The following is a 27,600-nucleotide window of genomic DNA, read 5'->3' as shown; positions in this document are numbered from 1 at the left end:
CTGAGGATTTCGTCAATGATAGAGTCTACTCATGGACATGCAAATATATAACCTCCTCTAGGACATCTATGAGACCAGAGTCAGACACATTTAGGGACTCTGGTAGCTTTGATGATGATGGCAGTGAAAGACTGAGTGACTCAAGTGACAGTAGAACTGAATACAACTATGCCCCTAGGAGGGGATGAGGTAGAAGATGTTTTTCGAGACCACCTAGAAGAAATCGTGGGAATTTTTTAGGTTATTCCACCCAGCAATTGAGAAATTGGGAGGAGTGGGGATACACAGGCACCAAGAGAGGGAAGAAATGACAGGCCCGGCTGACGTGAACACTACCCAGGAAAGTGATTTGCAAGTATCCAACCTAAGATGTCATTAACAATTGACCGTCTAACAGTATTGAGGAGAGGATTGTCCTTTCTACATACACAAGACTTTAACCTATTTGAATAAAGATATACAATGCCTCATCTTTTTTATTCTACCAAAAACTTGGGTAATTTATTGTGTCTGTTTGCTAAAGTTAAAATTCACTTTAGTGGGTGTTTTACTGAAATTTAGCATTTCCTAGACCTTTGCTGCAATATCGTGTGGCATATAAAATTTAAAACTACCACGATTTTATTCTCTAAAGTGTCTGCTTTCAGAAAATATATAATGTTTTGTGTAATATTCAGGCCTAAAAGGATTTTTTAAAACTTGTGTGCAAAAAATGCAAAAACGACTCTGTAGTGGAAGGGTTAAAAGAATGAGGTGGCAACCCTATGTGAGGTGTTTCCTGCATCCCCATGCGGGCAGTCCCAGCCGCTGCGTCCCAACTGACTTGAATGTTACTTAGGATGGCCACCTCATCCCTTTAAAACCGAACACATAGTTTCCTCCTCTCTGGACTGAATTAATTTACCCTTGGAGGCTGGACTTCCCTTCCTTCTCCGGTATCCCGTACCCATCCTTTCCCTCTTCCTCCCCCAACCCCGCCCCCTTTTTTTCTTCTCTCCCCCCCCCCCTTGTCTCTTTTCCAGCTTTTTGTTTCCGACTCCATTCTGTTCCTTATTCCTTTATATACACTTTCTATAAAAATGGACAGACCCCAACACTCATAGCTGCAGTTAGTTTGCCCCCCCCCCCAAACTATTGACTGTCGATTGTTTACTTTTTGTATTACTGCTGGCTGGTTATTGCATTGTGTTACCCCTTTTCTTCTGACGTATATACTGGAGATGTTTTGCACTGTTTTGTGAGTGTGGTGCTGTCTACATAAATAAAGAATTTGAAAAAAAAAAAAAAAAAAAAACACACGAGCACACATTAATTACACAGGTTCTGGGGCAAATGTAATGCAGACACCAAGTTTATAAGACACCAAGTTTAATTACTGCCGTAATCAGCCACAGAACCCGTGTAATTATTATGTGTTCGGTTTTAAAAGGATGAAATGGCCACCCCAATGGGACTGCATGGAATACACGTGCATCGCCCTGCATGTCTTATGAATATTAGTAGCACAGAGAAAAAAAACTGTCACAAATGTGAGGGCTGGTGCACAAGATTAGGCACAGATTGGGTTCCCTTTTCCTGATGAACTGGGAAAGAGGTGAAGCCATCAATCTACAAAAGGAAAGAGAAGTCAGGATGTTGTTATCTTTATCCTTGCTTTAGGACACTGCAAGTCATTCATAGGGAACAAGCACATGTGTAGATACAGTATTAGACGTCTAACATGTTTATTAATGGTCAGTGAGTTACACATAGCCAGAAACAGGATGACTGCCCAGGGCATCCTCGAAACGAATCAGCAACAGCAGCGCCCGTATCCTGACAAGTTCCTTTGATGGTTTTATGCTTTACTAAACTGTTGGGAGTTTTTTGAATCCAGACAACATTCACTGCATCCCCTCCACCCCCTACAATTCTCTTGCAGATTCAAGACACACATGGAAGGCACATAGGAAAAACAAAATTAGATAAAAATGATCACACTTTGTAAATGTTATAGTGTTACTAAACCATGCAGTAAAGCACGCTGCTTATACTCACTGTGGAACCTAAGGGGTTAATCCTCTGCGTTGTGTAAAAAGACTGTTTGATCCTGTCTTCTCTGATCTTCCCCATCTTCTACTGTCCACGTCTTATCTCCTGATAAGACAGACTGAACCGTAGCCATTCTGCACAGTATGTATTGCTAGAAAGGTTTTTTTTTTCTTGGGAGAGTGCATGTGATCAGTATACAGCCAATCAGCACTGTCCAGACAGAGGTCAGGGGTTTTGCATCCTCCTAGAGCAGAAAGAAGACCCAACCTACAAGCTTTAGCTAGTGCTTGGCTGAACACTGATAGAAGCCACAAGACAGCTCTAATGTCTGATGAGAAAAGGTATTTAGCAGTTTATATTTACTAAAATAATTGCACTTCCATGTTCTGTGTACTGTGGTAGATCAGATATAGTGAATGCAGGGTCCTGGGTTCGGTAACACTTTAATAGCTGTTGGCCAAGGCTTCTTAATACCTACTACCAGCGCATGTTATATGCATTTTGATGTGCAGTCACTGAGCTCTATGAGCCTCCCAATGTACTAAAATGCAGAAAAAGCACTGCAGCACTGATTTCGGCACAGATGCTATTTTTATTAAGGCGAACCAGTACACAGGCATTGTAGTGTGTTGGAACGTATGCATTAAAACACAGCAACGTACATAAGCCCTTTATGCGTTCGTTCCAATAGCATGTTAATAGAGAATCTCCAGCCTGCTCACAGATTACTTTCCAGGTAGGGCACAGGGGCCTGCTGGCCACGCCAGCTCAGAAAAGGTCAGACAGACATTTGGTCAGGGGTTTTGCATCCTCCTAGAGCAGAAAGAAAACTCCTCCTGCAAGCTTTAACTAGTGCTCTGTTGGACACTGATAAAATTCACAAGACTGCCATATTCTGCTGATTGGAAAAGGTATTTAGCAGTTAAATGCAAATAATTGCATTTCCATGTTGTGTGTACGGTGGGAGACGAGATATAGTGAATGCAGGGTCAGGAGTTTAATAACACTTTAAGACTTGGTGCTGCCCTCTCTGCCTTGCTGCTGTAAGCACTGGCCTATGACTGCCATTAAAATATAGCATTTCCGAAAGATTGCATATCTAACACCCAACATCTGCTCCGAGTGGAGCCATCTTACCTACAGGCAGGAGTGTAATCACCAGCTTGGGATAGGCAATGTTTGCACAGCCCATTTCAGAACCGCAGTACTTCATACATTCTGCCGGGTCCACACAACCAATTTCATCTAGGAAAAAAAGAGTCATCATTTTAAAGACATTTCCAGTTCATCTATAGATTTATTTAATCCATTGACAATGAAAAGATCCACAATAATGGATTTAAAAGGTTTAATTTAGATGTGTTGGCAGAGCCTGTGATTTCAGTCTTCTTTTACTTCGCATTACAGGTGATTGACATTCAGACAACTAAATATTCAAATGAAATACCAATATGGGAGCCATTTTATTATATTTCTGTCCACCCAGTCCTGAGATTTACAAAGCTCAGCCACACAGCACAGCCTCATCGGGCAGGGCATGAGAACAACTGTAGTTAAAGTGGTTCTAAAGGCATTCTATGCATGAAGGTGAAAAACCTTTTCTGTGCAGCATCTCCCCTAGCTCCCCTAATTCCCCTCTCCATCCAGCGATGTGCACTGGAGTCTCAGCTATCCTGGGACTCCCTATCCTGATTGGCTGAGACAGAAGCGGGAGCCATTGACTCCCACTGCTGTCAATCACAGTCAGTGAACTAATGAAGAGAGAGGGGGCGGGACCAAGCCACAGCTCCGTATGTGAACAGACACATGGAGCAGTGGGTGCCCCCATAGCAAGCTGAGGGAGGGGCCAGGAGCGCTGATGGGGGACCAGAGAAAAGGATCCGGGCTGCTCTGTGCAAAACCACTGCACAGAGTAGGTAAGTATAGACAGGTTTGTTATTTTTTCTATAAAAAAAACGCTAAAGAACACAAATGTGGAAAAACGCGGGAAAATGCCACAAAACGCTAAAAAACTCACGTTTTTAACGTAATTTTACACAGCTAACGTTACCAACATTATCAAAACGTCCCGTGCAGTCGTGTATTTAGGTTTTGTGCTGCCCTAGGCAACACAAAAATAGTCTGCCCCCATGGACAGCGACCAACACAACCTCCCCTTCCCCCTCCCATGGAGAGATAATGACATTGGCCAACAACACCCCTGCCTCCCACCTGGGAGAGTCTTCCACTACCCCCCACCCTCCGGCGATACAGAGACACTGATCTCCACAGCTCCGGACATCCCTGGGAACAAGAGCCAGCCTGTACATACATCATCAAGCAGCCCGCAACCTCTCTCAGATCCCACCTGGTTCTCATGGTGCGCGTGTCCCTTCTTTCCTCCCTTCTTCTGTGGGTAAGTGCTGCCCCCCTGAAAAATGCCGCCCTAGGCAAGTACCTTGTTTGCCTTGTGGTAAATACACCTCTGGTCCCGTGTGCATGAGGACTCATTGTCAAATCAACAAGTTGTGGGCAGTTTGGGACTGAACTTTACTGTTCGGCTGCAGAGGGCAGAAATGAATTCTGTATCACATCTCTTTGTTGTAAACACAGTTCCCATATAAAATGTTTCAGTTTTTGTTATTTAGCGGTTTGCCTAGAATTCAAAATGTAGGTGTCCTGCAGAGTCTGGTGGAATAGGACACTACGGTCTCATTCACTTCAATGAAGAGCCCCTGGTAACAGGCACAGCATGGGAACTAGGTGCCTATCTGCCTGCAGTGTAGGTGAGCTTTTATTTTAATGCCTATTTCTCTCTTTTCAAAGCTCTTTCTGCATGTGAGCAAGAAGATAGTTTATCTTGATCAGATCAGTGTTTTTTCCTTATTAGGAGGTGCCATCAATAGAACAAGCCACTGTTCATCATGTTATGAATCACACAGCAGCATACCATTCCAGTTGTTCCACTAAGTGAATAGGATTTCTTTAGAGGGGTTCATACACGTACATAATGCTAGATGGTACAACATGGTAATGAAGAATTGCATATTTATAAGACAGGAGTACCTACAAAACCTGCTCGTCTTGAGCCATTGATAAAGGGAGGTGCTTAGCAATGTCACTACTACTGTAGAACTTATAAATGTCCATTATATAGAAGACATATAATATTGTTGAGAATCACAGTACTTTTGATGGGAACTGGTGTGGTTTGACAAGTCAGGGTTGGGCTTAAAACGCCAATTCAAACAAATAGGTCAGTTAAACGTATACCTGGATATAGGGCCCTGCTAATCATGCCTGGCATTACAACAAAGAACATAGGCAACAGCTTCAAGTAACCGGCAAGAATGGATCCTCCTTTGGCATGGGAGAGGTTCTTAGCTGACAGAGATCTCTGCACCATAATCTAGGAGAAAATTAAAGAAAAGTCATTACTTCACTCAAAACTGATATTTGTGTACATACACATACACAGTTAGTTCCATATATATTTGGACACAGGCACAATTTAAATACTTTTGGTTCTGTATGCCACCAGAATAAATTTAAAATTAAACAATCCAAATGAATTTGAATTGCAGACTTTCAGCTTGAATTCAAGGGGTTGAACATAAATATCAAGTACACATTTTAGGAACTGCAACCATTTTTATACACAGTCCCTCCATTTTCAGGAGCTCAAATGTAATTGGACAAATGAACATTTTATTTATGATTTATATTCATTTTCAATATTTTGTTGAGAATCCTTTACTGGCAATGACTGCCTGAAGTCTGGAACCCATGGACATTACCAAAGTCTGGGTTTCCTCCTTTCTGATGCTTTGCCAGGCTCCAACTGCAGCTGTCTTCAGTTGCTCTTGGTTCGGTGGTCTTTCTGCCTTTAGTTTTTCCTTCAGCAAGTGAAATGCATGCTCAATTGGGTTGAGATCAGGTGATTGACTTGGATATTGCAGAACATTCCACTTCTTTTCCTTCAAAGGCTCTTGGGTTGCTTTTGCAGTGTGTTTTGGATCATTGTCCATGTGTACTGTGAAGCGCCGTCCAAACAACTTTGCTGATTTGGCTGAATCTGGGCTGACAGTATATCTCTAAACACTGCAGAATTCATCCGGCTGCTTCTCTCTTCTGTCACATCATCAATAAACACCAATGACCCAGTGCCACTGGAAGCCATTCATGGCCATGCTATCACACTGCCTCCACCATGTTTTACAGATGATGTTCTGTGCTTTAGATCATGAGCTGTTCCAAGCCTACTTCACACTTTTCTTCCCATCATTCTGGTACAGATTAATCTTAGTTTCAGCCATCCAAAGAATGCTTTTCCAGAACTGGTCTGGCTTTTTGAAGATTTTTTTTTGGCAAAGTCTAATCTGGATTTTCTATTCTTCAAGCTTATGAATGGTTTGCACCTTGTGGTGAACCCTCCTGTATTTGCTCTTGTGAAGTCTTCTCTTGATTGCAGACTTTGGCAATGATATGCCCACCTCCTGGAGAGTGTCCTTCACTTGTCTGGATGTTGTGAATGGGTTTTTCTTTACCATAGAGAGGATCCTGCGATCATCCATCACTGTTGTCTTCCATGGATGTCCATGCCTTTTTATGTTACTGAGCTCACCAGTGCGTTCTTCTTTCCTCAGAATGTACCTAACTTTTGATTTGGCCACTCCTAATGTTGCTGCTATCTCTCTGATGGATTTGTTTTGTTTTTGAAACTTTACAATGGCCTGTTTCACTTGCATGGACAGCTCCTTTGCACGCATGATGTAGGTTCACCAATAGATTACAAATGCAAATACTACACTTAGAATCAACTCCAGACCTTTTACCTGCTTTATTGATGAAGAAATCATAAAAGGAATAGCAAACACCTGGCCATGAAACAGCCTTTGATTAAATTGTCCAGTTACATTTGGTCCCTTGAAAAACGGGGGATGGCTACTCTTAAGAGCTGTAAGTCCTAAACCCTGCCTTCTAAAATTTGGATGTACATACCCTCAAATTAAACCTGAGAGTGTGCACTTTCAGCCCATATCCATTATAGGACTATAGCTTGAATATGTTTTGGGAAATACCTGAAAAAAACTAAAAAATTGTGCCTGTGTCCCAATATATTGTCCCAATATATACGGACCTAACATATACATATAAAAATCTATAAATCTTTTTTCAGCCATACTAACCATGCAGCTACGTAACAGGTGTACCTAATAAAGATGTTTCAAACATCTATGTTGTCTCATTCTTTTCTCTTATGTTTTCTGAAATAACCAGTAGATGGTGCACAAAAGAGTCACTATGTGCACAAAGTACAGATGCTGTTGCAATGCATGTAACCTGACTGCACGTATGTTCACAGTGGAGGCCACAACAGCTTAAGGATAGGAGCAGTTCTCATAAGAAAAGACAGGGTTATTATTCATACTTCCCACCCGCATAAAAGAAAATACAATCAACAAGCAATTTATTAGAAACAATATAATAGTATTAGGTATGACTACAATTTTGCACAGCCTCAATCCTTCATGGCATGGGTTCCACTCAAAAAAAAAAAAAAATCCCTGTGTGGTTATGGTTTATGTTGACATTTTTTCATGACAGATTTGTCAGCTGTACATCTCCTGTTCTGCCACTTTCCAAAGGCATTTTATTGGATTCAATAGATTCATACTGGCCTTAATCTGTCCGCCTCAGCAAACTTTGAGATTCATCCAGGCTAGTCTTCATTTGACCAGTTTTTGTGATTCTGAGACCATTGCAGTCTCAGGTTCTGGTTCTTGATTGACAGATGTCTTGATCTTCTGCTGGTGAATCCCATATGTCTTAAAGGTTCGATGCACTGTGTATTCTGAGAGGATCTTCTGCTCACCGCAGTTGTAAAATACTATAGCCTGTCAGCTTCAACCAGGCTGGCTATTTTCCGCTGACCACTCCTAACACAAGCAGTATATTTCCCAGCACACTTACCAGCTAGCCTGCAAAATAAATTGACCCTGCCTAACAATTCACATTAAAAACAGTGGGTTAAGTTGCACGCTTATAAAGTTTTCATCTGCAGAACTGGTGTTCAAAGGATGTTTGTTTTTTGCACCATTCTGAGTAAACTCTAAAGCAGTCTTCAAGCTTTCTAAACAAAGGGCCGGTTTAAGGTCCATCAGGCTTTAGTGGGGTCGGACTGTGGCCTTTGGGAGTTTAAATGCCCCAGTGTCAATTGGAGTAAACAATGCCCCATCCTTGGTTCTAGTGGGAGGAATAATCTCCCATTGTTGGTATTCCAGGGAGGATTAGTGCCCCTTCACTGGTGTCTGTGGGAGGAAGAGTGCCACTTCACCGGTGTCTGTGGGAGGAAGGGTGCCCCAAGGGCCAGATAAAGGCAAGCAAAGGGGCCAAATCAGGCCTTCTAAGTACAGTACAATATTGGTGGAGTCCATGGGTTAGTTTACCTGATCATTACACCAAGCAAATAAGGATAAGGTGGTCACACCAAATATAAGGCCAGGCCAGGGCAGGTCGCCAGTGATCGGGTCACGTAATATATGGAAGGCATCATTGCGGGGCAAATGACATGTTGTGTTAGGGATGATCACTTGAGGTATGGCTTCCATATATTTCATCTCCAGACCTGGGTACCAGCCAACCTTGTGAAAAGCTAAAAAAAAATAATAAAAAAAAAAAAAAAAAAAAATGAAGGTATGGTTATAAACAATGGTAATCAGAGTAAAATTGTACACTGTGATAAGGTATGGGTAACTTAATTGCCAGTACCAATGGGCAAAGTGCGGGTTTTCCTTAACCAGTTAAAACTCCAGAAGTTTGTACCTTCATGACCAGGGCATTTTTTTGCTATTCTGCACTGTGCTACTTTAACTGGCAATTGCACGGTCATGCAAAACTATTTATATTATTTTTATCACACAAATAAAGCTTTCTTTTGGTGGTATTTGATCACCACTGGGTTTTTCATTTATTATAGAAATGAAAAAAAAGATATGTTTTGCTACAAAAAATGTATTCTGCTACATGTCTTTGGTAGAAAAAAATCCCAATAAATATATTTTAAAATTGTTTGCATGAAATTTATAGCATCTACAAAAATTATGGTATATACATAATAGGATTTGTATTTATTTATATTAGTAATGGTGGTGATCAGCGACTTATAGTGGGACTGTGATAGTGCGGCAGGCAATCTGCTTTATGGGAACTGACTAACACTAATACACTTCGTCACTCTTATGAATACCTTGTCGTCCAGTCCTCGTCGTCTCTTCTCTACTTTTAACTCTACTTTCTCCACCTCCACCTCCACCCAGTACCTCACTCACTGCTTATGAGATTGCAAATCATTTCAATAACAAGATTGATGCAATTCGTAGGGGCATCTCTGCTACACAGACATCCATCCCACTTAGCATACCTTATACTAAATCTCCCTCAACACTTTCCTCTTTTGACCTTGCTGCTACCAAAGAGGCCACTAAAGCTCTCAGAAGCCCATCTCACCACCTGCCCCCTGGATCCTGTCCCCACTCAACTACTACGGTCACCCTCTTCTGTCCTATGCTCCCTCACTCACATTCTTTCCCACCCCTCTAAAGCAGGCACAGATTACTCCCATTACTTTAAAAGCCCTTGCTAAACCCCACCGACTTTCTACTCCTCACCTCGCCTCTTCAGTCTAATCTCGCATTACTAACCTACTAAGTGACATATCAGCATGGATGTTACTCCACTTCCTCAAACAATCTTTCCAAAATGGAGCTCATACTGTTCCCTTCAGCCCATGCCCCCTCCCCTGACTTCTCCATCAAGATCAATAACACAATCATCAGTCCCTCCCCTCATGCCAGGGTACTAGGTGTAAACCTAGACACCCATCTGTCCTTTCAGCCCCAAATTCAAATCACTGTCCAAATCTTTTAGACTTCACCTCCACAACATCTCCAAGATACGCCCGTTTTTAACCTCGGAAACCACTAAGCAACTTATTCTCTCCCTTGTTATCTATCGACTTGACTATTGTAACTCCCTCCTCATTGGCCTACCTTATCGCAGGCTATCCCCTCTAAAATCTATCATGAATGCTGCTGCCAGACTCATTCACCTTACTAACCGTTCTGTATCTGCCATCCCTCTCTGCCAATCCCTCCACTGGCTTCCCATTGCCCAACAAATAAAATTCAAAACATTAACAATAACATATAAAGCCATTTATAACTCTGCTGCAAATTACATCACCAATGTTTTCTCCAAATATCACCAAACCGTCCTCTCCGCTCCTCCCATGACCTCCTGCTCTCTAGCTCCCTTGGCTCCTCCCATGCTTGTCTCCAGGAATTCTCCAGAGCCTCCCCCATTCTCTGGAACTCTCTACCCCAATCTGACTATCACCCACTTTTAGGCGATCTCTGAAAACCTCTCTCTTATATGGAATATAGGGAAGCCTATTTTGCCTTCAACTAATAACAGAATCCTCTATTCCTCCTATCAGTTCATCCCCCACAGTTATTACCTTTTGTACCACCAGCCCCTCACTCTTAGATTGTAAGCTCCAAGGAGCAGGCCCCTCCTAACCCTTTTGTATTGAAATGTATCATTGCTGTATTGTCTCCCTTTATATTGTAAAGTGCTGAGCAAACTGTTGGTGCTATATAATTCCTGTATAATAATAATAACAGTGAACAGTGCTAATAATATACACTGTCACTGTACTAATGACACTAGCTAGGAAGGGGTTAACTCTTAGGGGCAATCAAAGTGTTAGCTGTGTGCCTAACAATGATTACTGTGTGATATATGTGCTGGTTTTACTAAGCAATGTGCCAGTTTTTACTCCCTGCCTTGCAGGGAGAAATAAAATGGCACATCGCTGCTATCTGTAGAGTGCCCTGTGAGGTTTACTAACACAGGGATCTTTTCTGTCATTTGCTATGCCAATCAGCAGGTCCCGGCCATAAGTCTTTGCCCGGGACCCGCTGATCTGCTTGTGCTGTAGTGAATGACAGCACAGTCAGGGTGGTGAGAGCAAGTGCCCCCTACCCAAAAATGCTGGACCACATACATGTACGTGATCCAGTGCAGCGGGCCCACACTGTCACAGCATATGTACAGTGCGTGGTCCACAGTTGGTTAAAGTGATACTAAAATGCACACAGTTTAATTTACATTGCCCCTTTTTGCATGCGAATGATGGCACTGTAAATATTTTAAGAATAAAAAAAAAATTTTCTTAATCTATATGCAGCTGTAGTATGACTCCGTTCTACAGGGACAGTGGCAGGAGGAGCTTCTAGTCCTCTGCTATTGATCGCGTGTTCAAAAAAAAAAAAAAAAAATAAAAAACACAGCATTTTGGATACAGGGTAAAAATAAATATCAATAAACGGTTTTAAATTGTCATACAAATAAATATTTGAAATCAAAAACATGGCGTGGATGTATTTCTGCCAGTCACAGGCTGTGTTGCGCCCCTCCAGCCTTTGTTGTAGAACAGAGAAGTGAAGCCTCCATCAATCAAGATGTAATATCCCACCTTTGTGTTTAACTGGTTAGTGATAGGGTGGAAATGCTCAGGGTAGAAAAACACTGAAAACTGAGCATGTGCACTAGCTGTCAACACTGTTCTGCAGAATCCCCAGCTACAGTGGGGACATGGACAGGAGGGGGAGACAGATCTGCAGAATACAGAAAACGAATCCCATAATAAACGAGTGGGATACGCAGCATGTAATATAGCATTTAGTATTAGTTTTTAATGATGTGTGTTTAAAGACACTTTAAAGGGTAATGAAGTATATGTGTTTTCTTATTTAACCACCTGCCACCCGCCATATAGTAATATGATGGGTGCAAGGTTGTTCTCTCGTTCTGGGAGGATGTCATATGACGTCCTCCCATTCTCACTGCGCACTGAACCCAATCTTGGCCATGTACTGCAGCCACAGCTCGAAGCTGGGTTAAGAGCTGATCCAAGTCACTCATCGTATTATTCTCCGTATGCAGAAACGGAGTAGTCAGCTAGACAGACGTTCCACCAACGATTTTCAGCTTGCAAGTGATGCCCTTCACTCCACCCCACCAACTGCTCTCTTCAGCTACTCCCATCACCCTGCCCACTCCTCCAATCCGGTAAGTGTGCTCTAATTTCATATCAACAGCACCTTAACCCTATCCTGCCAGGTTTTACTTCCACCCTGCCATGTATGCCCTGCACTTATTCTCTTCTTTCAAAGCTCCGGGCATGTCTCTGTTCAGCAAGCAACAAGGGGGTGGGTTTGTTCTATATTGTTTTCATATTATTTCATTTAATGTTTATATAGAATGTTTGTTGTATGTATTAGATTTTTTGCCACGTGTGATAGATTGCGCTGATTGAAGAAGGTTGGTTATTCAGGGTAAAAACAATATAACTGGTATGGGGCTGCAAGGCTCCATTTTAAACTAGAAATGTACTTACATATGAAGGTGAGTGTGAGGGCACCAATCACAATGATGATAGCTTGCAAAGTGTCTGTGTAGATTACAGCTGTCAGCCCACCTGTAAAATGGAGGATAGAAAAAAATAGCAAACAACCCCAAAAACTAGTACAAAAAAAAAAACCCTCAAAATTACAGGTAATGTATGGTTTAGGTCCCTGGTGATCATGAGCAAAAATAACTGTTGGAAACATTGGCACCATTATTCTTTAGGTTCCCCTTATTTTACACGGCTAGGACCACTGTAGAGAAGCAAACATTTCACTGCCACTTACCAAGCCGAAGCAGTTCCTAAAAGAATGAAAGGAGGAACCAGGGGTGGACTGACAACTCCCTCATGGGGCTCCCGTGTCCTTGCCCAAACTCAAAAAAGCCTATGGAGAAAAAAAAAAAAAAAAAGTACCAGGGGCATCTCATGGGGCCCCCTACTGACCCCGGGCCCTCGGGCGGTCCCCAAGTTTCCAAATGGTCAGTCCACCCCTGGGAGGAACTATGGGGCAACAGGGACCTGCACTAGGGACTAATAATGTAGTGAAGGATGGGTACAGATGTTATTTCTTCGGTGGGGCATAGATCTTGTGGTGTGATAAACTCAACCAGTACTTTTATATTAACCTGCGATGGTGAAAATTGCTGTAACAACGACCAGTATAATTGTAGACAAGTAAATGTCCCAGCCTAGAGCGACCTGAATGAAGAGCGCTCCCGCGTATATATCCGTCTGAAACACAAAAACTGTGTGAGACAATCTACTCATCTTTTAGTATTTAGTTTTAACAGAACCATTCCGAATACTCCTGTGCCATTGGTTACACTCACCGATATTTTAGTAAGTATGTAGAGAAGGAGAGAAAGCACCGACATATACATTTGGATGCGGTGACCACCAAAACGTTTTTTCAAATACTCCGGCATGGTGATTACACCAGAAGCGATGTAGACAGGCATAAATATCCAGCCAAGGGCGATCAACACCCAAGTAGCCTAGTGGAAAAGCACATGTATGATTGGCAACTTGTACATTGTATCATATGCTGCCATCACGAGACAGATTTTTGCTTTCACACATTTTTCCGTTGGGGCTCTTTCACATTTGCTTTGGTTTTGCATTCAGATCGCTCTTCAGAAAGCATTTGAGAGGCAGTGAGGAGGTTCTATATCTCCTCCTCACTGCCTGCTTTAAACCCCTTCAGCCACCAATAACGTACCGCAACCACTTCAGGGTGCTTCCAGAGTAACCCCATTCACTTGAATATGTCATGCTTGGAAGGCACTATGCTCAATAAAAACACAAGGAGGTACAAATCCTACTATTACTACATCCCCAGCTGCTGGCTCTACAAAACCGAAACTCAACCATGGGGTTTTACTGTCCCCCAACTATGTGAAAGAGCCCTTACTGTTTAATGTTAGAATCCATAAATGAAAATATAATTTGATATAGACATTGTATATCTGAGTACCTTGAAAATGCCATGGGGTAATGCTGCTCACCATGTGGGTGGACCGCGGTTGATAGACTAATCTGGTTGGTGTAAGATCTTGTTTGGGTCTTTAAGACTAAGCTTGTTGGGCTGTTAATATTGGTTTTTATGGTAGTAAAGATTAATAGTAGTTTTCTTTGGTAATGAAGGTTAAAAGTTTATTCCAGTATAAATTTAAAGGGGCTGCAGACTAAATTTTTCCCTCAAGGGTCGGGGTTTGTCAGTTGTTGCACTGGCCTTAGCCACAGCAGATTATGAACACAGTGGACACAGACATTTGCCCACTGCCCTCTGTGGCTACAAATTGAAAACAAAAAAACTTTAGGATTCATAGGTAATAAATACATTTTCACAGCTAGACATCAGAAATATAGATACAGGTTTACTGGGGGGATATTACAGGTCAGTATTAAAAACAAAAAACATGAGACCCTTTCTTACATTCCATTCAAAGCCTCCAACCGCCAAGCCTCCTGATGCTCCAGAGCTTGCCATTCCAACAAACAAAGTGCTGCCAACATTGCTGGACATGAGTGACGCTCCAATCTGCAAGAAAGACAGCTATCAGGTCTGAAAAAGCATAACTAAACAACGAGGAAAAATCAGCCAGGGTATAGCGAATGCTATTCAAAACACTGTATCTGTGCCAAATATCACTCAGTTTAAGCTTTTCCCAGGGAGTTTTTGTATCATTGCATGATTCTGTACAACACAATTTAGCTTGCCAGCTGTACCAGGTGAATGCCAGGCTAGGATGGATATCTTCTATGTTGCCAGGGTAGGGCTGATGGGATGATAGTCAAGTCCTTCATGTTTCCAATCAAATAGTTGTATGACAAGCATGGGAAACATGAAAGACCTACCCAAGGATGGGTTCTTCTGGGCTATGCTAGGTAACTAAGACAGGATAAAAAACAATGGAGAACCACCTGCGCTACCCTGAATAAACTATTGTTCTAGGAATGGGTTGCCGCTGACACCTTGTTATACACCTGGATAGAATGGGATCAAAATTATACCAAAATTGGTGCTGCGCTCCCACACTTGTACTTATATAAATGATTAAATCAAAATGAGGTTTCAATTACACCCCTAGTGAATATTATAATTATCACAAACTCAATTCTTCATATTATTATACAATCTTATACAGTTTGATAAACCATATGAAATAACATATAAATGTGAAAAACACAATACATAAACCCACTTGTATCCCTAAACAGGGTGAAATCACAAACATGTACTAAACCACACGTGATAAAACACTTGGCATAAATGAATGCCCAAAGGTACAGTGGAATTAAACTGACAAATGGCACTATTGTGGCTATAGAAACAAATAGGATGGTCAGGGTAAATTAATCGTGACTATAAGACAATCTACAAGGACTATAATGAATCCTTCAACATAAATGTGCGACTATCACTAAACAAGTGCCCACATGTACCAAAGTGTAAATTGCCATGCTCTAGTCCCCAAACTTGGGACTATACTACTATATGAATAAAATTTAAAAAAAATAAAAAATTTAAATCAAATATTGAGTGAATCCACAAATGAAAATCCAGTGACACTATGATAAACACATAACTTAAATCAATTTATAAAAAAGTCCACACATGCCACCAATTAATAATAAACAAAAAACAAATTGTCCATATGTGCAATCTTCAATATGGCTGGATATATAGAAACCTCCAGCGATAAATATAAATCTGGCAGGTGAACAAAAAGTGTAATCCTTCACCGGTAAGATTGCCCCCTCACCTTCATGAAGCGACCCCACAAGGTCAAAACGCTTTTTTGCGATTAACCTCCTTGGCGGTATGATTCTTTCCAATTTTTTGTGCTGAAAGCGGTACCATTTTTTTGCATGGAAATATGTAGTTTTTTTATTGTAGGCTGTAATTTTTAGGAATAACTCACTGAAATCTGTCCGAACAAGAGTCTAATAAACATTACGGATATGATAAAATTTGAAACACGAAATCATAATTTAATAAATAATCATAAAAAAAATAATAATATAATAATAAATTTAATTCAATAATATAATCAAACCAAAAACACTGAAATTTGAAATACAGAGGCAAATTCGCACATCGCTGAGTAAAGTCGCAAAATCGTTCAGTGTCTGATGACGAATTTCCCCACAAATAATTATCACTCAATTCTGCAAATGGTTCTGATTTACTATCGCTGCTCTAAAACCGCTTTTGACGTAAAGGGACGCTTTTTGGACGCCATGGACTTTTCTCAGTTTCCAGGCAGAAAGAACATTCAAAATGCAGGCAGGGCACAGGAAAAAGCAGTAGGGACAAAATATATGTGAAATGCATTGAAACAGCAATGACAGCAAAAATGACATTTTTTAAAAATTTCAAATTTCCCGCCAGTTCCGGCGCCCGTACGTCCCGACGTCACAGGGACCGGAACACAGAAGCCGGATGCCGACATCGGCCAGAGGAGATGGCCGGGGACGCTGCAGGGGACACATCGCGGGAGCGAAGGACAAGGTAAGTGCTGCAGGGACCCCCAGAGCAGCGCCGCATGGTAAGGCCGAGTGTAGCTCGGGGTTACCGCTTTTGGTATAGAAATTTTACCCCGAGCTACACTCGGGATTACCGCTAAGGAGGTTAAGCACAGCCAACCGCTCAATCCTCCACGTCAGATTCGGTATCACAAACAGTGGTGGTATCCCCCTTTAGAACTTACAGAACTTCTGCTATCCGGATGGTTTTCATATGATCTAATTGTACCTCAGCTTCCTCATTGATGTTTATAAAACAAGAAGAATCCTACCATCGTGTAATATTGTTTCATTAATTGATGTAAAAAAAATACTATAAAATGCTCACTCACATGTGTTATGAGAAAAAAAATGCTCACAGATCCTCATAGGAAGTGATGTCACCATGTCTCCGTCTCTCGTCCGACTAGTTGCGTCACTAATCACATGACCTCATTTTGACTTAATTATTTATATAAGTACAAGTGTGGGAGCGCAGCACCAATTTTGTTATAATTACCTAAGTCAGGATCACACTAATTCTCACAGGAGGTACCTTTACTCAGTGCCGTTTCATCAATCCCTTAGGACCAGGTCGAGACCAATGTGGGGGAATACTCAACCTTGAGCTTTAGAGATGACCAATACACCATACACATTTGTACAAAACAACTGTTCTCTAATTAACCCTCGGGTCTCCATGTAAATGTACATCTTCCCACTGTGGCTTGCAATTAGACAGGCTGCGCCGAACTCTGATCACAGCAACATGTCCAGCGTTTTCCACTACCGCTCTCAGTAGCAGCATGGAACCCCACCGTGCACATAGCGCAGTCTCCACCGTGTACTTGACATATCTGTTGAACTTTCATACCTCTGCAATGCAGTTACATTATGAAACGCAGCGTAAGAGGTGAAGACAATATCTCCCTCTCAGCTAGAGGCAATTCCACCTATAACAGGTACATGTTTATGACAGGCTACTTGCTGAGTGTTCCTTCATTGCTCATGGCAACCACATATATAACTAGCAGTGACTCTTCATACCCCATGTACTAATGACCCAGGCTGTAGACTAAGTGCAAAGTTGTTCCGGTTAGTTGCATGACACCTCTTTGAGTAACTTCACACCAGGCAAAAAGTAAGTTTAAATGCTTTATTGAATAAAGTGTAGACAGTACAGAGTCCAACATGACACAGTCTGTTCCGAAGTCTGTAATTAGACTCAGGCTATGTGCTGTCCCATCATTTATTACAGGTACTTATATAGCGCCATCAATTTACGCAGTGCTTTACATACATATTGTACATTCACATCAGTCCCTAACCCTCAAGGGGTGTACAATCTAAGGTCCCTAACTTAGATTCATACATACACATACTAGGACCAATTTAGACAGGAACCAATTAACCTACCAGCATGTCTTTGGAGTGTGGGAGGAAACCGGAGTACCCGGAGGAAACCCACGCAGGCACAGGGAGAACATGCAAACTCTAGGCAGGTGGTGCCATGGCTGGGATTCAAACCAACGACCCTAGAACTGCCAGGCGGAAGTGCTTAGCCACTGTGATGCCCATACCTGCGAAGGTGGAATCCATGAAAATTACAGAGTCCCTCAGAGGCAGTCTCCAGCAGATGGTGTCTTTGGAGCGAACCCCAAGTTCTGATGACTTTACATACAGGTAGAAGAGAACAACATTATTGTACCCCTCCCGGGTGTGGCTCTCCCATCCTTGAACTAGGCTGGGCAGGGAAAAAGCTCCCGACGCAGCCCACTGTTCTCTTTTATATATACACAGGTGCAGTGGGTCAAACCCAGAGATCCCACCAAGATCTAAAGAACTGTTAAAGCATTAAACTTGCACCAGTTTCTTGTGCCATTATAATGGTGCAGAAATCTTAGTTAATTCCCCAGTATGAGAGCGGTCATCGTTAAAATATATGAAACTATAAGAGCAGTCAGTCTATTGTTGAAGGACAAGGGATCTTCCTCTGTAAATTCAAGGCCCCCTAAGCTCTCCCAGGACACTCTTTAGCACAGAAGACTTCTCTAAAGATGTTCCATACTGTCAGCCATGTTCCTACTTTGTTCATCTGCATGTTCCTTCCAGCAGGGTAGCTAAAATTCCCAGAGCCTCTAGCACAAGCCCCCAGCTGTGGCAAGGCTAAGGGGAGAGAGACTCTTCAGAAAGGCTTGCAGCAAACAGTTTACCCAACAGGAAAAAAACCTCAGTAACTGGCTAGAATGGTTAAATATTCATAACTCATACATTGTTATCCCTCAACTACGGAAGAGAACTAAACAGCAGCAGGCAGAAATAATCAATTTCCTGAGCTTAGGAAAAACCCACCAAGCACAGGTACTGTAAAACAAAGTTCAGGCTGGTTACGGTCTAGCTGCAAAAACTACAATAAGGTCCCTTTCACACGAGTGGACTGATCGGTGGTTGTAAATGGACATGTATGTTTTACACCCGCCCGCATCCAATCCAATCCGCTAAAAACAGATGGATAGGAATCCATTCCCCTTCCTTGTAGAGGAGCAGATGGCAGTCAATGTAAAACAGACAGGCAATTTGTTTACATTCAGCAGCCTATAGAGGAGAGCTGTCTGCTTCTGTTCTGCATAAGCACAATGGACATGGACCAGCAATCTGCCTGCTCAGCAGGGTTCAGTGGGCGATCTCTGCTGTGCAAGCTGACTCCTGGTGGAGTCTGCTCCATGTGGAAGAGGCCTAAATTTAACTAAGAACACTTCAGTTTAAGGCCGAGTCTCTACATAAATCAAACTCAAAACTGATAAATATTCATACCCAGAACTGCTAAAAAACAGAACTCCAGCCAATACATTTTTCTGAAAAGAATCGGGATGGGTTAGAAATTGTTGTTTAGACCCCTGTTTCTTGTCCTAGTAATCGCCATCTCTAAACAGGAAATCAGAAAAATCCTTCCCAACTGGTGGGACACAATTAGTAATAAACAGGGGATCCAGCCTTTCGCACCACATTCATTATAAAAGGATGGATTTCAACATTATATTATTTCACATGTAACGCGCTCCAGAGTAGATAGTTTTGGTTTTTTTTTAATGGTTAGCTCATGGACTGTTTACTGACTGTGGATGCAAGAGTGGAAATTGCATGTTGCCTGGCTGTGCAAAGCTTAGGGGGACCCAAAAACTCAGCAGCCCTCAAGAGGGTAGCGCTACACACAAGTAAAAAAAAAAGAAAGTGTGTGTGAGTGTGGTGGTGATGACGGTGGCGGCGGGGGGGTTATTGGGCTCGACTCCTACCACCCTAATCACTCACTCCCTACCTTACTTACTTTTCTGTATATCTGGACCCTTCTTATTCTTCTGATGAATGTACCTCTAGTTCAGCTATGTCTACACAGGTACTACATCTACTCAGCTTGTTGGTCATCATAGATAATTTGTCTATATGGATTTTTGACCTCTGTATGCAACTTTCTGTACCTAGTTTTGACTTTTAATACACAATATACAGGAAAAAATTGATTGAGAACATCAAGATGCTTCATGATTGGAGATCTAGATTTATCTGTAAGTCTTTCTGTGTCAGTCTGCAAAGGCAATAAATAATAGTAACGCAAGTTTATTTGTTGTATGTGTCTGAATATTGTAAAGTTCATCCACCATACACTGTATCTGCTATAGACATCATTACAACAAAGTCCAAGTACATAACAAGCATGTATGTAGTCTGCCAGTGAGGTACATTACCAAGTCCAAAGGTGTTTGTAAAGACTTGCACATGTAATCATCACCCAGAGCCTGCCAATGTAGTGTTTTAATCTGTTACCTATTATAAAAAATGCAAGCTGTAAAATGAGAAAGTGTATTGTTCATGCTGAAAACTACTTCCGAATCAATATATAGACAGATGATCTTTCCATATACTGTATCACCAGCCAGACAACGTTCCCAGAGCACTGCTGTTGATTCAATTTATGTGGAAGCACATTGTGGGATGGGAAAGTCTATCTGTTGAAGACCTAGACTGCTGTGCTCTGTGTTGAGCAGAGGTCCAGCTCTCTAGCAGGTGGCTAGTACAGAGTAGAAAACTCTTGCTGCAGTAAATAGTGGTGTTAAAAAAATAGAGAAGCCCTCAGTTATGGTTTATGCTCGCCAATTTACAGTAATGATTCTTCAAGTCACTCATGCACACACGCCAAACTTCTGTTCTTTACTGTTATTAGTGGCAAGCCATTTTAGAATGTGGTGGGTCTTACTTCTTCCCTCAAGGACTTGAATAGCAGCTCTTGCTTAAACTGTTTTTTTTTTTTTTTTTTTACAGAGTAGGAAGATTACAGTTCCTGTCACTGTTGGGATGAGAGGAGGTCAAAAACTCATTGGTGAACCAAATGGCAGAGGTGCCCAGTGTGGTGTGGTTAAGGATGTGTCCAACCCATCCCCATACCGCACCAGGTGCCTCTGTCAATCAATTCACCAATGGTTTTTTGACCTCTTCTCATCCTACCAGTACAATACCCACCTGAAAACCCAGAATTGGGATGGCATCAAGAGTGACCAATCTCACCCTACGTGAAGACGGGGCCTTTTCTCCACCTGCATGGTTGCGTGTTTCTACCTGTCTGGGTCACTGCAACCTCACCAGAGGTAAGTTTTTCTTTTTTCTCTAGTCCAAAAAATTATTTAAGGCAACAACTTTACTTTAGATACATACTACTCTTGGATAAAAACAGAAAGTGATGGTAATTCCTCTCTCTCAATGCAACAGGTGCCCCTTTATAAAGATTTCTACTTCCATCCTTGCGAAAATCTTGCCATTTTGGATTTTCCCATCTCTTTCTGACCCAGTGACAATGGTCTCCAGAATATCTAGAGAGGGTGAATCTCCTCGGTTGGCAGCCAGACAGCAATAAAACCTAATAGGGGTTTTAACCTTTCTCTACTCCCTTACATATACAGTATATCATTATTACAAATAGGGCAATCCTTATCTTATCTTTGCATTTTCCTTGCTCAGTCTACAATGCTGATGGTTCAATAGTTAAACAGATATCCATCACAAAACACTTTTGGAAGTTTGTTTGGTTCTAGTAGTGGTGAAATAAGGAGCAATTTTGGCTCAGTTAAAGAAAATAAAAAAACAAAGAACATAAAATGCCCACAGTAAAAAGGAAAAGAATACCTATAGATCATCATACCACAAATACTTACAGGCCACCATGACATAGTCTTTCCAGCTAGGAAATATCCTCCTACAGTTCCACGACTGGCCCGCAATGAAGACTTGAAAAGACAGATACATTGATAAGCATCTATCTTGTAACATTGTTAAAAATATATGGCTATTAAAATGTACCATTTTTTAATTAAACAACCAACCAACCTTGTTGTGGTCTTCACTGGAAAGCAAGGGACATTGATACTTCATTAATGGGCCAAGAGCGGCATTTATGATCTACGACAATTAAATCTTGGAAGTGCCTTTTTACACCAAATTAATGAAACTTATTGTACAAAACCAATCTATATTATTTTTAGGTACTGATACTACCCTGATAATGTGTGACCATTACACATTATTAAAGCCGAACTTAAAAGATAACTCCACTTTCATGGGAAAAGATTAGCAAAAAAAAAAAAAATAAGGCATTACCAATTGCTACACAAGTCATATTGTAAATGAATGTTATTAAAAATAACCTCTCCTTTCCAATCTGCAGAGCTGTAATTTAGGTCGCAATTGTGTATAATATATATATATATATATATATATATATATATATATATATATATATATATATAAATAATTTTTTTTTTGCCAATTTTTTTCTCATGAAAGTAGAGTTAACCTTTTAAGAAGCTGGGGACTGCATTCTGGGGCCCTCAGAAACTAGGTGCTCTGCATCATTTTACTAACATTTCTTTCAAGTCCTGATAGCTATATTTGCATACCAGAGCTTTCATTGCAGCTCTATGGCTGGTTCAGCAAAGTCCTTCTATGTATAAGAAAGCAGACAGAGGGCATCATGGTACCAATGCCCGACATATGCGTTTATAGATAAATGGGTCTTCTTTAAAGTAGAATTTAAGCATTTTTTTTATTTTGGAGTAAAAAAAAAACAAAAAAAAACACAACACTCAGTTTTTTTGCCATCTGATAGCCAAAACAGGAAGTCTCTCCAAAGTGAGAGAAATCCTGGTTGTCACCAGAACTGGTGTCCCCATTGGAAAATTTCTCCTTTATTCCTTTTTTGGGGACAACAAAATTTGGGATTTTGTTTACTTTAACTTTCAATATCAATGGTAAACAGGACATATACTGTGGATAGGGTGACACTCCCTAGCAGGAGAACAGACAGCAATAACGCCTGCACCCCCAGCTGCCCAAGTGAATGTAACTGTACAGGGACATATACTGCAACAAAAACCTGACAGTGGCTCAAATCCCTCACCACTATCAAAGTGTTGCCTTTAGTTGTACCTTAAAGGGGTTGTAAACCTCAGACATGAAATATGAATAAAGCATATCCCTCTATAGTGTGTACTTGTCTCAATCCAGAGCACTAAGGGTCATTTCTGTCTGCTGCCTCCTTCCTCTGCTATAAGCAGGAGTCACTTTGGTGAGTTTTCCTGACACCAAGAGAAAAATGGTGACAGGGAAGGGCACAGCCTATGATTGACAGCCTCAGTTTGTGTCTGTCTGTACCTTTTCCTCAATCAGCTCTCAAAGCTCTTTTCACTGATGCAATTTCAGCTCCCAGGCCCCTCCTTTTCACAGCTGAGATCTTGTGTAAATTCTGCACTTTGAATGAATGTAGGGGAAAGAAAGCTTTAGATAAACAGGTACAAATTATGTAGAAGGATTTGTTTTATCTCTATATCACCTGAGGTCATTCACTTCACTGGGTATACAGTGAGGAACAGAAGTATTTGAACACCCTGCGATTTTGCAAGTTCTCCCACTTAGAAATCATGGAGGGGTCTGAAATTCACATTGTAGGTGCATTCCCACTCAGACAGAATTAAAAAAAAAAAAATTCAGGAAATCACATTGTATGATTTTTAAAGAATTTATTTGTCTTGCACTGCTGAACATAAGTATTTGAACACCTAAGAAACAGCAAGAATTCTGGCTCTCAAAGACCTGTTACTGTGCCTTTAAAAAGTCCACCTCTACTCCACTCATTAATCTAACTTAGTAGCACCTGTCTGAGCTCTTTAAAGACACCTGTCCACCCCTCAGTCAGTCAGACGCCAACTACTACCATGGGCAAGACTAAAGAGCTGTCAAAAGACACCAGAGACAAAATTGTGGACCTCCACAAGGCTGGAAAGGGCTACAGGGCAATTGCCAAGCAGCTTGGTGAAAATAGATCAACTGTTGGAGCAATTGTTAGAAAATGGAAGAGGCTAAAGGCGACTGTCAGTCTCCCTCGGACTGGGGCTCCATGCAAGATCTCACCTCGTGGGGTATCACTGATGATAAGAAAGGTGAGGAATCAACCCAGAACTACAAATGAGGAGCTGGTCAATGACATGAAGAGAGCTGGGACCACAGTTTCAAAGGTCACTGTCGGTAGAACACTACGCCGTCATGGTTTCAAATCATGCAATGCACAGAAGGTTCCCCTGCTCAAGTCATCACATGTCCAGGCCCGTCTGAAGTTTGCCAATGACCATCTGGATGATCCAGAGGATGAATGAGAGAAAGTCTTGTCAGATGAGACCAAAGTAGAACTTTTTGCTCTAAACTTCACTCGTCGTGTTTGGAGGAAAAAGAAGGATGAGTTGCATCCTAAAAACACCATCCCTACTGTGACGCATGGGGGTGGTAACATCGTGCTTTGGGGGTGCTTTTCTGTGAAGGGGACAGGATGACTGCACTGTATTAAGGAGAGGATGAATGGGGCCATTTATTGTGAGATTTTGAGCAACAACCTCCTTCCCTCAGAGCATTGAAGATGGGTCGTGGCTGGGTCTTCCAACATGACAACGACCCGAAGCACACAGCCAGGATAACCAAGGAGTGGCTCCGTAAGAAGCATATCAAGGTTCTGGAGTGGCCTAGCCAGTCTCCAGACCTAAATCCAATAGAACATCTTTGGAGGGAGCTGAAACTCAGTGTTGCTCAGCGACAGCCCCGAAACCTGACAGATCTAGAGATCTGTGCGGAGGATTGGGCCAAAATCCCTGTTGCAGTGTGTGCAAACCTGGTCAAGAACTACAGGAAACGTTTGACCTCTGTAATTGCAAACAAAGGCTTCTGTACCAAATATTAACACTGATTTTCTCAGGTGTTCAAATACTTATGTTCAGCAGTGCAAGACAAATACATTCTTTAAAAATCATACAACGTGATTTCCTGATTTTTTTTTTAAAATTCTGTCTCTCAGAGTGGGAATGCACCTACAATGTGAATTTCAGACCCCTCCGTGATTTCTAAGTGGGAGAACTTGCAAAATCGCAGGGTGTTCAAATAATTTATAACAAATCATTTTGTGAAATAAATTACAAGCCTATTGAGAGAGATGAAGCAAATATGTAGCATCCTGACACCGCAATGTACAGCACCAGTAATGCCCATAGCATCTAATGATTTTTCCACAATATAAATTCAAAGTCTTTTTACTCTTTGTTTGTTTTCAAAACTGCTTTAAAACACAGCGCCAACTCGGCTGTTTGCCGTCCCTTCTTGATGTCATCAGACTTTTTGTTATTTTGACTAATACCAGTCAGCAGGATATCCCTGTTTATATGTTATTGTTCTGCTCTGCCCCTGCGAGGGCGTATTTTGAGCTTGCTATATGCTTAAAAATCAAAACTCTTAATAAAAATATTGAAAACACAGCGCCAACTGGCCAGCAAAATAACAGATACCTACGCATACCTCCCAACTTTCTGAAACAAAAAGGGGCACATTATAGCGCACGCTACATAGGCAAAAGGACACATCCCTGCCATGTCACTAGTTACATGAACAATAAAGACGTAGGCCTGCTGCACACCTATGGTTTATGGTGCTTTTTAATCTGCCCAACATCAAATTAGTCAAAAAAAGCATAACAAATATAATACAGATCAGAGACCGCAAGAAACGTACGTGTGCAAAAATGCAAAATGCAAAGCAGAAACAGATCAAAAGCAAACCACATAGCTGTTACCCAAGCCTTAGTATGCAGAAAATGATCATCTAAACCAGTGGTCTCCAAACTGTGACCTGGGGGCCGAATGTGGCCCTTTGCTTCTCTTTATCCGGTCCTTGGGGCACTATTCTATCTGCTGACTCCAACAATGGGGTATAATGTCTGTCGCTGGCACCAATAATGGGTATACAGTATTCCTTCCACTAACACCATTGAAAGGGCACAATTCCTCCCACTGACACCATTGAAAGGGCACAATTCCTCCCACTAACACCAACAATGGGGAGAACTCCTTCCAGTGATACCAACGATGAGCCAATATGCTTCCCACTGACACCAAAAATAGGGCACTATTCCTCCTACTGACACCAAAGAAAGGGCACAATTCTTCCCACTGACACCAACGATGGGGCACTATTGTTCCCACTGACACCAACGATGGGGCACTATTCCTCCCACTGACACCAACGATAGGGCACTATTCCTCCCACTGACACCAACGATGGGGCACTATTCCTCCCACTGACACCAACGATGGGGCACTATTCCTCCCACTGACACCAATGATGGGCAAATATGCTTCCCACTGAGATCCACAATGGGGCACTATTCCTTCCCACTGAGAACCACAATGGGGCACTATTCCTTCCACTGAGAACCACAATGGGGCACTATTCCTTCCACTGAGAACCACAATGGGGCACTATTCCTTCCACTGAGAACCACAATGGGGCACTATTCCTTCCACTGACAACCACAATGGGGCACTATTCCTCCCACTGACACCAACAATGGGGCAGAATTCCTTCCATTGATACAAATAATGGGGCACTTCTCCTCCCATTGAGAACAACAATGGGGCACTAGTCCTCCCACTGACAAAGACAGAACATTGTTTACACCCACTGAATGCAAAGACATGTTCTGACCCTAGTCCGGCCCCCCTAAATTCTCAAGGGCAGTAAACTGGCCCTTTGTTTAGAAAGATTGGAGCCCCCTGATCTAAACCATACAAGTGCTTTTTTGACCTCTATTTTTTTTTCCTTTATATTAGCTTTTCAAAATACTAAATTTAGTAATATACTGTAGAAGTTGGATAAAAAGTTTAGTCCAACATAAGACTTTTGGTAGAGAGCAAGTACATTTTGTATAGAGATGTACCCATCAGTCTAAAAAGGAGGCACAGTCGAGGCTGCACTAGAGACAGGAGGGACTTAAAAGAGGGACAATCCCCCTATATGAGGGACAGGGGGGAGCACTGCGCCTACAGGTACAGAATAAATGATGACTTACCCATATCCCAACCAGCATAACAAATACAAAGTAAACGACAAGAACCACAATGTCTGCTGTCCCAAATTTTGGGTTCTGGGACCCCAGCGATGGCGCCTCTGTACTGTTCTCCATCCTGCTCAGAGAAGTGGCTATGGAACAGTGAAGAAGAAGAATCAATTTCTCTTTTGTTTGCCAATATAGTGTTAATGACTAACAAGGTTTATCAATGTGCAAATGGGCAGATTTCATTAGATTGTGCTGTGTGCCGGCTGGCATCTACAGACTAGCAGAGTTATGCCGTCTAGAAAGAATCACGTCGGACTTGGTTACATTAGTACAGGCGTTCCTGCTCCTCTGAAAAGCAATCCATAGTGAAACATTTTTCAGAGGGCAGCTGGGAAGCAATATTTAACTCCCTTAGTGACCATTCACGCTAGGAACTGCATGTGAATTGCACAGGAACACTGTTGTTCCTTTGGGATTCACATGCAGTTCTGTGCAGTGTCATTTTATTTAACCACTAGCCTACAGGGCACTTCTACCCCCTTCCTGTCCAGGCCAGTTTCCAGCGCTGTCACACTTTTGAATGACAATTGCGCGGTCATGCAACACTGTACCCATATAACATTTTTATCATTTTTTGAGACAGATAGAGCTTTCTTTTGGTGGTATTTAATCAGCTCTGGGATTTTTATTTTTT

The 27,600-nt window shown here is 41.7% G+C and overlaps 1 protein-coding gene across 1 annotated transcript in view; it reads right to left on the bottom strand.

Moving 5' to 3' along the window:
- Positions 1 to 27,032, bottom strand: part of LOC149456839 (sodium/glucose cotransporter 4-like) — a 50,635-nt gene extending 23,603 nt beyond the window's left edge. Inside the window, exons 1-9 of the mRNA XM_089684360.1 lie at positions 26,919 to 27,032; positions 21,694 to 21,765; positions 14,418 to 14,522; positions 13,312 to 13,476; positions 13,108 to 13,213; positions 12,473 to 12,553; positions 8,460 to 8,665; positions 5,284 to 5,419; positions 3,169 to 3,276 (exon numbers count right to left, since the gene is read on the bottom strand). Coding sequence (XP_089540486.1) covers positions 3,169 to 3,276; positions 5,284 to 5,419; positions 8,460 to 8,665; positions 12,473 to 12,553; positions 13,108 to 13,213; positions 13,312 to 13,476; positions 14,418 to 14,522; positions 21,694 to 21,765; positions 26,919 to 27,032 — 1,093 coding nt within the window. The remainder of the gene's footprint in view (positions 1 to 3,168; positions 3,277 to 5,283; positions 5,420 to 8,459; positions 8,666 to 12,472; positions 12,554 to 13,107; positions 13,214 to 13,311; positions 13,477 to 14,417; positions 14,523 to 21,693; positions 21,766 to 26,918) is intronic.
- Between the last annotated feature and the right edge of the window lie 568 nt (positions 27,033 to 27,600).

Source organism: Staurois parvus, unplaced genomic scaffold (assembly GCF_062004578.1).
Source record: "Staurois parvus isolate SC_StPar_1 unplaced genomic scaffold, SC_StPar_1.0 ptg000347l, whole genome shotgun sequence".
NCBI lineage: Eukaryota > Metazoa > Chordata > Amphibia > Anura > Ranidae > Staurois > Staurois parvus.
Note: the sequence above shows the minus strand (reverse complement) of the source record. Positions and strands in the feature narration are given on the sequence as shown.